At 39.0% G+C, this 14543-nt stretch overlaps 1 protein-coding gene and 1 pseudogene across 1 annotated transcript in view; both read right to left on the bottom strand.

Annotated features, from left to right (window-relative positions):
• DNAH12 (dynein axonemal heavy chain 12) overlaps nt 1–14543 on the bottom strand; it is a 201658-nt gene that overhangs the window by 106119 nt on the left and 80996 nt on the right. The window contains exons 31-34 of the mRNA XM_040628655.1: nt 9659–9842; nt 9390–9530; nt 756–839; nt 46–234 (exon numbers count right to left, since the gene is read on the bottom strand). Coding sequence (XP_040484589.1) covers nt 46–234; nt 756–839; nt 9390–9530; nt 9659–9842 — 598 coding nt within the window. The remainder of the gene's footprint in view (nt 1–45; nt 235–755; nt 840–9389; nt 9531–9658; nt 9843–14543) is intronic.
• LOC103675055 lies at nt 6048–8339 on the bottom strand (annotated as a pseudogene).

The raw sequence follows: 14543 nt of genomic DNA, 5'->3' as shown, positions 1-14543 counted from the left end.
TGGAAACTAAGGGAACTTGAACAGGTCAGAGAATTACAGTGTTACCTTGCAGTTTTTCTTACGAAGCTTTAAAGTGGGCTTTATTAACCAGCCAAAGAGTCCTTTCAGAAGAGCCTGATGATCTGGTTCCTGCAGAGGTCCTTTCAGGGAATTCAACCACGAGGACACAAGTGGTTCCCATCCTAACTGCGAGGGTTCCAAATAAATCATGCCACAGCGGCTTACGGTGGCTGGCTAGAGAAAAAAGACATTTTCTTTTTCTAACGTTGCTCATACACCAGTGGCCGTTATCAACTACTTCTTTGAATGACCTATACAGCTTTCCATGATCTAGCTCCTGTCTTCCTCTAAAGCCTCACATATATTAGAGGAAATGTCTGCAGTGACAGTTCCCCAGACACGTCATGTCTTCAGGTCTTTACATATCATCTAGTCATGATTTGGAATGCCCAGGCCCAACTAATCTCCCTAGAGAAGTGTTACCCCTCAAAACAAGATCAAACACTCAGACATTTTCCGTGGTCCTCCTCTACCCATTCCCCTCTTGGATGCTCATCCCCTCCATAATCTTAGAGTACTTACAAGTAGCAATATAGTGGAATTATTTATTAGCATGCTTCTTATCCTCCCTAAATACACTGTGTCTTACTCATCTTAGTATTCCTGGTGCCTAACTTGTCTTCTGACATATAATAAAAAATACGTATTGACCAAGTGAACACACAAACTACTGTTATATTAAAATATGAACTTACCGAGGCCTGGGAAAGGTCCATTGCTTCAAAGATGAGGCTCATTTGAGGGGACATCTGAATGATTTCTCCACTCATAAGGCAAAGCTAAAGGCAATTATTTTTCAAATGTTTATTTTTTAAAAACTCAAACTTCTCAGATAAAAAGTTATTCTATGTATAAGATAATGTATATCCTATGATATAATACAGTAAGTGTTAAAACAGAAGCCAGAAAATTGTAATTCTAGGTCTAGCTCTGTCAATTACTTACTAGGTAAGCGAATACTTAACATTTCTGAGTCCCAGCCTCTTCATCTATGAACAGGGATAATTTCTCCTCCATAGGGTTAGGCAGGAGGAAAAATACATGACACACTGCAAAAATCCTAGACAAATCTCAGTTCTTACTATTAATATAATTACATGAAATATTCCTGACTTTATAAAGATGTTATTAATAAAAAAAGAGAAAAATTGAAAACAGAGAAGAGTATGAGCACTCATGTATTCATCTCCTGGATTTAACCAACGTTAACATTTTGCCACATTTGCTTTGTTTTTAAAAACTGTGTTTTGCACTTGGAGACTAAGAACCATCCTGCTCAGGAATGATTCGATAAACCAGGAAATCAAAAATCAATTTAAACAATTTATGGAGACCAATGAGAATGAAAACACAACGGTCCAAAACCTTTGGGATACTGCAAAGGCAGTCCTAAGGGGGAAATACACAGCCATCCAAGCCTCACTCAAAAGAATAGAAAAATCTAAAATGCAGTTTTTATATTCTCACCTCAAGAAGCGGGAACAGAAACAGAGGGACAGGCCTAATCCACGCACGAGGAAGCAGTTGACCAAGATTAGAGCAGAAATCAACGAATTAGAAACCAGGAGTACAGTAGAGCAGATCAACAGAACTAGAAGCTGGTTCTTTGAGAGAATTAATAAAATTGACAGACCTCTGGCAAGACTTATCCAAAAGAAGAGAGAAAGGACCCAAATTAATAAAATTATGAATGAAAAAGGAGAGGTCACAACCAACACCAATGAAATTGGAAGGATTATTAGAAACTTTTATCAACAGCTTTATGCCAATAAATTAAGCAATCTGGAAGAGATGGAGGCCTTCCTGGAAACCCATAAACTACCAAGACTGAAACAGAAAGAAACTGGTTTTTTAAACAGGCCAATTAATTATGAAGAGATTGAGTCAGTGATAAACAATTTCCAAAAAATAAAACTCCAGGCCTGGATGGTTTTCCTGGGGAATTCTACCAAACATTCAAAGAAGAAATAATACCAAAATCCTCAACAAGATCCTGGCTAATAGAATCCAACTGTACATTAAAAGGATTATCCATCATGACCAAGTGGGATTCATGCCTGGGATGTAGGGGTGGTACAACATTCGCAAATCTATCAGTGTCTTAGATTTTATCCAGAAACAAAAATTCAGAAATCATATGATTCTCTCAATAGATGCAGAAAAAGCATTTGACAAAATACAGCATCCTTTCCTGATTAAAACCCTTCAGAGTGTAGGAATAGATGGTACATTTCTCAAGATCATAAAAGCCATCTATGAAAAACCTATGGCAAATATTATTCTCAACGGGGAAAAGCTAGAAGCCTTTCCCTTAAGATCAGGAACACAACAAGGATGCCCACTCTCGCCACTATTATTCAACATAGTACTAGAAGTCCTTGCAACAGCAATCAGGCAACAAAAAGGTATAAAAGGTATCCAAATCGGCAAAGAAGAAGTCAAACTGTCTCTGTCGCAGATGACATGATACTCTATATGGAAAACCTAAAAAGAATCCACTCCCCAAACTATTAGAAGTTATAGAGCAATTCAGTAATGTGGCAGGATACAAAATCCAATGCTCAGAAATCAGTTGGAATTTCCTACGTTAATAATGAGACTGAAGAAAAGAGAAATTGGGAATCCATCCCATTTACAATAGCACCAAAAACCATACGTTACCTTGGAATTAACTTAACCAGAGGCGTAAAGGGACCTATATTCTAGAAACTTCATAAGTTATCACTCTTGAAAGACATTAAGACTACAAAAGATGGAAAAATATTCCATGCTCATGGATTGGAAAATTAACATAGTTAAAATGTCCATGCTACCCAGAGCAATCTACACTTTCCAATGCTGTCCAGATCAAAATACCGATGACATTTTTTGGGAACTGCGGAACAAATAGTCCTTAGAATTTAATATGGAAACAGAAAAGGCCCGAATCTCAAGGAACTGTTGAAAAGAGAGAAAAACAAAGCTGGGGGCATCACAATGCCGGATTTCGGAAAGCTGTACTACAAGCTGTGATCCCACAAAGACAGCATGGTACTGGCACAAAAAGAGAGACACATAGACCAATGGAACAGGGCCAGAGGAACCCAGAAATGGACCCTCAGCTCTTTGGGCAACTAATCTTTGATAAAGCAGGAAAAGACAGTCTCTTCAATAAATGGTGCTGGGAAAATTGGACAGCTACATGCAAAAAGAATGAAACTTGAGCCACTCTCTCACACCATACACAGATAAACTCCAAATGGATGAAAGACTCGATGTGAGACAGGAATCCATCAAAATCCTAGAGGAGAACATAGGCAACAACCTCTATGACATCGGCCAAAGCAACTTTTTAATGACACATCTCCAAAGGCAAGAGAACCAAAAGATAAAATGAACATGTGGGACTACATCAAGATAAAAAGCTTCTGCACAGCCAAGGAAACAATCAAAAAAACCAAGAGGCAGCCCACGGAATGGGAGAATATATTTGCAAATGATGCTACAGATAAAAGACTGGTATCCAAGACCTACAAAGAACTTCTCAAACTCAATACGTGAGAAACAAACAAATCATAAAATGGGCAGAAGATATGAACACTTTTCCAATGATGACATACAAATGGCCAACAGACACATGAAAAAATGTTCAAAATCATTAGCCATCAGAGAAATTCAAATCAAAACCACACTAAGATACCACCTTACGCCAGTTAGAATGGCAAAAATTAACAAGGCAGAGCAGCAATTGCTGGAGGGGATGTGGAGAAGGGGATCCCTCCTACGTTGGTGGGGCCAGGGTTTGGTGCAGCCACTCTGGAAAACAGTGTGGAGGTCCCTTAAAGTTAAAAATTGAGGAGCACGCCTGGGTGATACAGCGGTTAAGCACGCCTTTTGGCTCAGGGCGTGATCCCGGATTGATGGATCGAGACCCCACATCAGGCTCTCTGCTATGAGCCTGCTTCTTCCTCTCCCACTCCCCCTGCTTGTGTTCCCTCTCTCGCTGGCTGTGTCTCTCTGTCAAATAAATAAATAAAATCTTAAAAAAAAAAAAAAGTTAAAAATTGAGCTACCCTTTACCCAGCCATTGAAATACTGGGTATTTACCCCAAAGATACAGATGTAGTGAAGAGAAGGGCCATATGCACCCCAATGTTCATAGCAGTATTGTCCACAATAGCTAAATCGTGGGAAGAACCAGAGATGCCCTTCAACGATATGACTGGAATTAAACTGTGGTCCATATATACAATGGAATATTACTCAGCTATCAGAAAGAATGAGTTCTCAACATTTGCTGCAACATGGATGGCACTGGAGGAGATAATGCTAAGTGAAATAAGTCAAGCAGAGAAAGACAATTATCATATGATTTCTCTCATCTATGGAACATAAGAACTAGGAAGATCGGTAGGGGAAGAAAGAGATAAAGAAAGGGGGGGGGTAATCAGAAGGGGGAATGAAGCCTGAAAGACTATGGACTCTGGGAAACAAACTGAGGGCTACAGAGGGGAGGGGGGTGGGGGAATGGGATAGACTGGTGATGGGTAGTAAGGAGGGCATGTATTGCATGGTGCACTGGGTGTTATACGCAACTAATGAATCATCGAACTTTGCATCAGAAACCAGGGATGTACTGTATGGTGACTAACATAATAAAAAAACATTAAAGAAAAAAAAAACCGTGTTTTGTAGGGCATTATGCATACCATGGCATTTCATATCCAAATATGTCAATATGTATCTCTTAAAAGTAAGGAGTTTTCTATATGACCACAATGACATTATTACAGCTAACAAAATCACGACGAACTCCTTAATAGCATGTAATGCTCAGCCAGTACTCAAATTTCCTCAATTGTATTAGAAATGTCTTTTCAACTGATTCTTCAAACCAAACTTCAGTCAAGGACCATGCATTGCATTTGCTATGCCTCCTTGATCGCTTTTAATCTAAAACATTCCTCTTCAATCAAATACGTAAAAAACTGAATTTATCAACTGCTTCTTTTTTGCCAAATTCCTTTCTTGTCCACTATTATTAAAGCCATCTTTTCTTCTCAATCTTCTTGGCTTCTACCTTTGCAATTATCATTAACTTTCAACAATTTTAATAATTAGTATTATTGATATTCCAAGTTAATTTCATTAAGTCTTTTCAACTCTTCCTCTTATTTTTTTTTTAAAGATTTTATTTATTTGACAGAGAAAGAGTGCACGCACACAAGCAGGAGGGGCTGCAGGCATAGAGAGAGGCAGAAGCAGGTTCCCTGCTCAGCAGGGAGCCCGATCCGGGGCTCGATCCCAGGACCCCGGGATCATGGCCTGAGCCTAAGGCAGCTACTTAACCGACTGAGCCACCCAGGCGCCCCCTTCCCCTTCATTTATTTTTCAGTGTTTCTTCTCTACAACCATCACTGTAGCCCCAGTTTTGCCTCTACTTAGATCTATGTTAACAAGGCAGCATTTAACATTCCTGGACCTGTTTCTTCTCTATAAAATAAATGAATGGTCTAGAGCTATGGGGTCCAATATGCTAGCCAGCGGTCATATGTGGCTATTTATATTTAATTTTAACTAATTAAATCTATTTAAACAATTTAATCTTAAGTAGTTAAAATTAAATAAAACTGAAAGTCAGTTCTTCAATTGCACTGAGCCCCATTATTTTTTTAAAGATTTTAAGTAATCTCTACACCCAATGTGGAGCCTGAACTTAGAACCCTGAGATCAAGAGTCACATGCTCTACTGAGTGAGGCAGCCAGGCACCCCTGTACTAAGCCATGTTTCAAATGCTCAGTAGCCAGCCACATGTGACTAATAGCTACCTTCTTAGACAATACAAATATTTCCATCATTTTTTAAAAACATTTGGAATTTTCTTTAAAAAAAATCACAACCATGAACACTGTTATAGTTAGGGGCACTCTTGGTTCTCCACAATGATACTGAGCATGCGCACAAGGGGTTCCCATTGTTCAGTCTTAACCATCTTTAAAAAAAGGAAAAAAACTTGGCACACTACCATTTGACTTGTTTTAATGTTTCTTCATAAATGGTGAAAAATACTAAAGTACAGACAAGGGATAATCATAATGTTGTGGCCAACATTATAAATATGGAATTATAAATTTAAAACATTTTCTGGTTTAAAAAATAAATCTGGTGGTCAATGCAGCTCTGCGGGGTCTCTGCGTCTAGTACGGCTTGTCTCTGCATTCCTGACAGTGCTCGCCTTTTTCCATTTTTCCAGGTCTTCCACACCTGCCTCTTCTTCCTCCCATCTGTTCCATCAAAGGTCCAGGGGGCCCACCAGGGCCACCTTGTCTTCCTCTACCATAACCACCTCGGTCCATGCCCTGGCCACCATGAAAGCCCTGTCTTCACCATGGCCACCTCTGGACATCCCTCCAGGATCTCCGCAGTCCATGAGGCAGCCTCTTCCTCCCCAAATGCCACCAGGGCTGTCTCTGCCATGGTCACTATCCAGGCCTGGAAAGGGTGGTAGAAGGAAGCCTTCAGGCTTCGAGGCCTTACACTGGTTGCATTCTGTTCTCCATGCGAAGTTCTGGTTTCCACACCCCAGATTGGGGCACTGCCAGTCTCCAGCTTGGTGCTGGACGCTTCCTCCTCTGGATGGGTTCCCTCTGGAACCCTGGGGTCCTCTTGGGGGAAAGCCACCTCTGTCTCCTCCACAGCCTCCTATGCGACTCATGGGGCCCCTAGAACCTCCTGGGCCACTGGACCTCCACGGAGTGGCTGTGGCATCCCTCTGCCCTCACGGGGAGGCACACCACCCCGCATGCTGTTCATCGGAGGCTTCTTCCTAACAAGAGAAACCTTAAGTTTGCTCCCTTGAAAATCTTTCCCATCAAACCACTCCATGGCAGCCTTGGAAGCTGGTGAGTCTTCATAGGACATCGTAGCATCACCTTTGGGCTTTCCTGTTTCCTTGTCCAAGTAGATATGGATCATGGGTTGTCCGGTTCTCTTGTTCATCTTAACAACTCCACACTGCTTCAAGAAGTCTGCCAGACCATCTAGAGTCACAATGTCATTTCAGCCTTGCACATGAATTGCACTGTTGTCAGAGTCTTCATCTGGATCTACAGGTGGGCCTAAATCAAGATCTGGTCCTTCGTCTGTGGGTCCACAGTGAAGTCACCTCACTCTCCAGCACCCATTCCACTGCATCCTCCTCCTTGTCCACCTCTGCTCATGCCTCCACCAATCAAATCTCTCTGTAGGTACTGTAATCCGTGGATGCCATTTTCTTTCCTTCCTTCTCATTCTCCAAATATTTCCATTATTGCAGAAAGTTCTATTGGACAGTGCTGGTCTACAATACTTCCATTTTCTACCAGATTATTTCAGCAAACATTCTCCTATTTGCTTTAAATTTGGGAGGTGGGGTCAGTTTTCTCCTCACTCCCCCATGGTGTTTCCCAAATACTCTACTCCACCACCCTCTCTACCCCTTGCTCCTTTGACAACCATGCTTGCTGCGCTTGCTGCTGTCACTCACCAGCACCCAAGCATTCCCATCATTAGCTAAAGCCTTTGATACTTGGCTCAATTTCTGATCCAGTGTTCATGAGGAGAAGCATCTCAACATGGCAGCCCATCGGATCCTTGACTACCCTGTCTTCATATACTTTCCTACTGCATTCCAGTCATCCACTGTATATACCTTGGGACCTTCTCTCCTGGAACACTACACAATTCTGAAATACTAAATTCAAGCATGCCAGTTTCTGCCTGCAGCCTCCTATCCATGCAGTGCTCCCAGCCATTGACTCCTACTACACTTGCTCTTCATTTGCACATCGCTGATGTTTTCACTTCCCTCATTATTAAGCAGCTTCCGTGCTATGGTCTAGCACTTCTAGCACTCTCATGCCAATATCTGTAAAGTCTTTGGGTACTTCGAGTCTGGCACCATCATCTACCTTTACATCCAAGCTGCTTAGACTGTTAGGGAAAATCTCCTAAAGGCAGACCTTGGCACCACTACTAATCCTCAGATATGTTTCTATACTTTCCTAGGCAGCTCTCTTTCCCATTTTCCATAACAGGTAATTTAAATCTTCACCTTTTCTCCTCCAATGAGGAAAGAACCAGGGTCAACCACTTCACACAATAAATAAATCATAAAAAGCGTTTGTCTTCAAATTTCCACTATTAAATCCATACATTTACCTATATCTATACCTATCCTTTCCTGCTTCCTTCTTATCCAATATGAGAATCCTCCCACCTGGCTCTGAATCAGACCCTTATTAATCCCTCTCTTACGCATCGAGACTACTTTTTAGCTCAATCAATATAACTGAAAGAATATGAATAAATGATCAACTACCCAAGACAATGTGCTGGCATATTTGTTCGAATGCTAATTAGTTTGCTTATTTAGTAGTGTAGTTATTTCATGTAAGTATGAAAATAAATGATGATATATTTATATAGTAGAATACTAATGCAGACATAAAAAGAATAAAATGGAACTACAATACCATGACTACATAGATACCATATTGACCAAAAGAAGAAAAACACTAAGGAGTACAATTCTATATTTATGAAGTTCAAGAACCAGCAAAACTAATTTATCACACAAGTCAGAATAGTGACTGCCCCTCGGGGAGGGTGTACTGATTTGGAAGGAACATGAGCAAACCCTGTAAGTACAAGAAATTTTATGCATCTTTATTTAAATGATGGTTATGAGAATGTACACATAGGCCTAAAAAAGCACAGAACTTAAAATTAGTCACATTTTATAGTTTGCATGTTATCTGTCAATTACAACAAATACTAGAGGATTTCCATTTTCTAGTTCTTTTGTATATTTCACAGCTTCTAAGGTAATGTAATACAGACAAGCACTGAAGCATTCAATGTTTTCAAAAAGGAATGAAGCCCTTTTATTTCCTCCTACAATATTAAAGTTCTGTAAGAAACCATAAGACTGAAGTCACTTAACAACACCTATTACATTACTATGCCCTCCTGCTAACACAATGGTTTTAATACACTTTTATTCTATAAAAAAAATTAAGCAGAGGATTTACTACAGCGTAGTTTTCATTGAAAAGATAATTTATAAATGTATTAAACTTGCTTCACCCTTTCCTTTAAATGTATAATCCTAGTCAACTAGTTGTTGAACACATAATATTGCTTAAGCATGTCTGCATCTATTTTGTTTTTAAAACAATGGCAAAAAAAACCACCCAAAACCATTTTATATTAAAGCTACTATATTAACCTTTTTTTAAGTTTATAGTTCAGTAGTGTTTGGTATATTCATATCATGCATCAGTTTTGCTTTTAATCATGATGATTTTACCTTTTTATTGTCATCCAATACTGTGTTCATGCTCTCTATCCACAAAGTGTCAATGGGACCATCAAATACAACCCATTTCCGGTCCGGTGTTTCTGATAAGGCAAATTCCCTAAAAGTATTGGCCACAATACCATCAGTCCACTGGGGAAGAAAAGAGAATTGGAAAGCTTCCTTTATAAAACTATAAAGTGATCATATTAAAAACATTTCAAATGTCTTGGTTTACTGTACATTGTCAATAAGAGAATATTTATATTGTAGATTACTACCTCATGAGACACTGGATCAAACTGTCCAAAAAGTTGGCCCATAGTAATGGATTTGGGGTTTACCGTCCGATAAATGACCTTTTCTTCCTCTCCGTAGCCACGTTCATTCATAAGAGTTAGAGTATCAGCCAGTATATGCAGAACTTTTGTCTTAGCAGCAAAAGGCTCTCCTACTAACATGAAACTATTAAGGAAAAGAATTATGTAAGAAGATTCTAAAAAATAATGGTAAATTATTTGCCTGTATACTGGTGTATAAAAAAACAGGTATTAATAATTTTTGAAATTCTATTAATTTTTCTCAGACCTGAGGAGAATACATTTAGCTTCTGAACTGGTTGATCTCTAAAATTCTCTACGTTAATACCACGATCTACAAAAGAGAATAGAATAAAAAAATCTCCCAATGAGAATGAAAACTGTACACTCTTAAGACTGGAGGAAAAAAAAAAAAAAAGTCTTGAGGCCTCCCAAGGAGAGAAGTGGGAAAGTTCCCGTTCCTCAAGTCTTTACTTGCTACAGTAATTACCAGTGCTCTTTGCCAAATACTTCTGAATCTCCTCTCTCCCAGCACATAGTAGGATTCCATTCTCTCTTGTGGAAATTCCAAGTGAGTAATAAGTGGAAAACATGGGTGTTACTTCAAATCATTGCCAGTGAGGGAGCTTCCAGAGCTCTCTTCTCACAGAGCTTTTTGCCCGAGCACAGCAGTGACCCATCATGTCGAGATGCTGGCTGCTCCAGCTGCCCGGGACCCTGGGTAATTATGATGAGCACACCCTTCCTGTTAACCTACAGTGGACACAGCATGAATGAGAAATAAGCCTTTGTTTTTTTAAGTCACCAAGATTTGGTCTCAGGGACTGATTGTTTCTAAAGAATAATCTAGCCCATCCTTACTGACAGAAACTGGTTCCTAGAAAGGGCAAGGTATTCTTGCCATAATAAAAAGACTTAACTGTGTCCCTGGCTTAAAGGCCAGGTTGTGGGTGGCAAATTAAGTGTTATTAATAGAGGCCAAAAGATTGGCAATTAGTGTCATGCAATGATGAAATATTTGGTAAATTTGTTCCTTGAGGTAACTTGGAAGACAGATAATATACCTAATGAAACTGCCATTTTAAGAAAAAGGATGGTAAAGAGAATATTAGTATACAATGCCAGCCGAAGGCTACATTTAACAAAGAACTATTGGAAAGAATTGAGCCCAGAAGGAAAAAATGGCCAGTTTGCAAGTTGGAATGAAAGAGAATAAAGGGAGCCCAGAAATTCAGGAACCTACAAGCAACTTATTCTCATCCCCAATTGGTAAAAGATAAATTGAGAAAACCTTTGAACAAAAAATATCTACTCAGTGTTGCACCAAGGATCAAATTAAGGGTAGGGCTTGTATCACTATTAAAATCTATGACATTTTAATATGGTTCCCAGTAATCATTTCAGGAGTGAAAATAGATTAAGCTTGTGGTCTTCTCAATTAAAACTGAAAGGTTCAAGGATACTGCAAGGAAATTTATAAAGGTATGACTGCGTAAGGACTGTAGTTGTGGTTACTGGCATACAGAGCTGCTTAGAATCAAATAAGCTTACCAAGTTTTTGAGGGAGTTTACTGACAAAGAAACTATGAGTCTAGGCTAAAAAAAAAGAAGTGAATGTTCAAGACTTAAAAATGATCCTTGCAGGGGCACCTGGGTGGCTCAGCTGGTTAAGTATCTACCTTCGGCTCAGGTCATGATCCTGGGGTCCTGGGATCGAGCCCCGCATAGGACTCCCTGCTCAGCAGGGCGGTCTGCTTATTCCTCTGCTCCTCCCCCAACCTGTGTGCTCTCTTGCTCTCTCTCAAAAATTTTTTAAAAATGATCCTTGCATATTGGATGCATGAGGGCTGATTGTACTATTCCCTCTATTTTTGTATATGTTTGAAAATTTACAAATATGGAGTTATTGTGTTTTAAATCCTGTCTTTTAAAAAAAATCATGACCTTTGAGACCTCAACTTTCTACAGGTAGGAAGCAGGCTGAAAACATTTCTCAGCTCCCAAGGACATATTCTCTATTGTCTACTCTACGTGTGACCAGGGAAGAAAATGAAGATGGAAAGACCTCTCAAGAAAACTGAACCAGTGTCCACAAAGAACAGTTAACTGGAAAGCCCCTGCAAAATCATGCCGAAGTGGATCCAGGTTTTATGGGGTTTAAAGTTTATACGATCAGTGGAGTAGGAAAAAATTATAGATAGAACTATGGATACAAAATGTCCACAGCCACTTTAATGATACCCTATGTAACGAATTATGTATATCAAATGATTATGACTCCTTGGAAAGGCCCCTACAAGTGACAGGTCCTGAGGTTTAAACTCCCAGTTTCACGGTCAGTTTATCTCTGGAACTGGGGCTCCCCAGTTACCCAGATGGGTTTCAGAATTGCTACCAATCAGTATTGGTTGTGTCTCCAGTTCTTCAGTTTCTGGATAGTAGTGTTTGCTCTAATAACCTGTTCTCCACCATTATAATTAAGACTAGGTGTGTGGACGGCAGGCAACTTGTCTTTCTAATCAGTAGGTCTTTGGATCAAGAGGAACAACTTCCAAATCTGATGCAGAAACTATCATGCATCACCTAGACTGACTAGAACTTTTAAGTTGTCCTCCTGGGAAGGAAAGGGTGTGTTTTATGTGCATGAAGGAGAGCAAATAACAATTTGATGACCAAAAGGGCAAACTGTGCTGGTCGCTAGTGCCACATCACTAAATGAACGTGCCTTACCAATCCTTGTTGGTTCGGTAGCATGAGAGAGAAATAAACCTTTATTTTAAGCCACTGGGATGGAAACTGGGGGATGATGATCTTTGTTCCCTAGCCTACAAAATTTGCTGAGTCCTTTGGTTCACAAATTTTAGTTGTTTAAATAATAATTTGAAAATAACATCTAACTACAGCAGACAATGATAATCTATAATCTTACCCATGTCTCACAATCATCATTTCATATGTCTGAATCATCTTTTCAATAAAAAATTTAACTGGCTGAAGATTATGTACTTGACAGGTTTCATGAGCACATTCCAAAAATTCCTAAAATAAAAGAAAAATGGAATGCATTTTTATAAAATGGTATAAATCATCTCAAACATACCTTATAAATATAGACTTCATTTTGAAATAAAAAATAGTTATCTTCCTATATTGATAAATTATTTCTTAAAACTTTATTTTTTAAAGATTATATATATATTTATTTATTTATTTATCAGAGAAAGAGAGAGCACAAGCAGGGGGAGCAGCAGGCAGGAGGGGAAGCAGACTGCCCACGGAGCAAGGAGCCTGATGGGGGACTTGTTCCCAGGACCCTGGGTTCATGACCTGAGCCAAAGGTAGATGCTTAACTGAATGGGCTACCCAGCCATCTGTTAAAGCTTTATTTTTTTTTAAAAGCTTTTTTTAATTAAAAGGAAGAACAAAAAGAATTACTTTAAAAATATTATCATTCTCTAAATAAGTTAATGATCAGAGCACCATAGCATTGAGTGCAGGCTGCACGAAACTCCTTTTAATAGTGTTTTCCAGAATTTCACCTTTGCTTAGGTGGAAGGACATGCCAAACAATCCTTCACACTAACTAGAAAGTAGTAGTAACTAGAAAGAAATGAAGAATCTAAAAAAATAAAAAAAAAATAAAAAAAGTAAAGATAGAGAAGTTCTTTGGATACAAATATGTCTAAAGGAATGAAATTTCAGAAAGGGATGAGGCTTCCTTGGTGAGCACAAATCAATGCTAATTTAGCTGGTGGGAGCATTTTCCAGCTACAGACGTAAGGTGGGCATTGGATTGGGCCTGCCATAGACAGAGGGACTTTGCTGAAGAGGAACCATCGGAGAATTTAATGGTCATGTGGGCTTGTGCAGCAGATCTGAATCTGGAGAAGCCTCAAATGCAAATCTGATTCACCCACTGCCTATGCTTTTGCTGAGTGTGAGGTGACATAAGAAATCAAGGGCTTAGCTAGAAAGGCACACTGATACTTCCTTATCTTGGGATGCTTCTATCCTAAAATGCTGCTAGAGGGATGGCCCTATAATACAGGGCAATTCTCACTCTAAAGACGTGAAACCAGAGGTAAGCGAAAGTTCAACAATGCTGCCACAAGCTCTGGTTGGGTCAACTCCCAACTAAATTGATCATCACTCAGTCTAGCTCTCTGACACAGGAAAAACAGTTTTTCTGTGGGAAAAATAATACTTTAGCCTCTACAATTATTTTATACACAATTTTTAACATAAAATCAAATTTTACAAGTCATGAAATGAAACAGCTGAAGATCAAGAGAAAAAAACAAGCTCCCAGATGACCTGGATATCATAATTAGCAGAGCAATAAAAATAACTTCTATAAATGTTTAAGAGAAAATAGACAATATGACAGAAAACAAATGAAAAGATGAATTCAAGAAAAATGCAGTTTTAATGAAACCAGATTGGACACACTAAAACTAAAAAAAAATGTGAAATTAATAATTCATTGGATAGGTTTATCCGTGGACTGAACAAAACCAAAGGAAAAAAATCATGGATCTTAAAGATAGGCCAATAAAAAGTATCCAAACTACAGCACAGATAATAAAATTAATAAAGAACATAAGAGATGTGTGAGGCAATGTAAAATTGATGTGGGAAATAAAGGCAAAAGAAATGTAACTTATATTAAAATCTCCTTATAGCTCGAAGCCCACTGATAGATACCGGAAACACATAGAGCGTGGCCTTCCTCAAGGAACTGGTGGCTGCCTTAGTGCCTTCAGGTTTTTTTTTTTTTTTTTAATGATTTTTTATTATATTATGTTAGTCACCGTACAGTACATCCCCGGTTTCCGATGTAAAGTTC

The sequence above is a fragment of the Ursus maritimus genome, unplaced genomic scaffold (assembly GCF_017311325.1).
Source record: "Ursus maritimus isolate PB19 unplaced genomic scaffold, ASM1731132v1 scaffold_14, whole genome shotgun sequence".
NCBI lineage: Eukaryota > Metazoa > Chordata > Mammalia > Carnivora > Ursidae > Ursus > Ursus maritimus.
The sequence above is the reverse complement of the archived record's forward strand: the minus strand, read 5'-3'. Positions and strand labels throughout refer to the sequence as shown.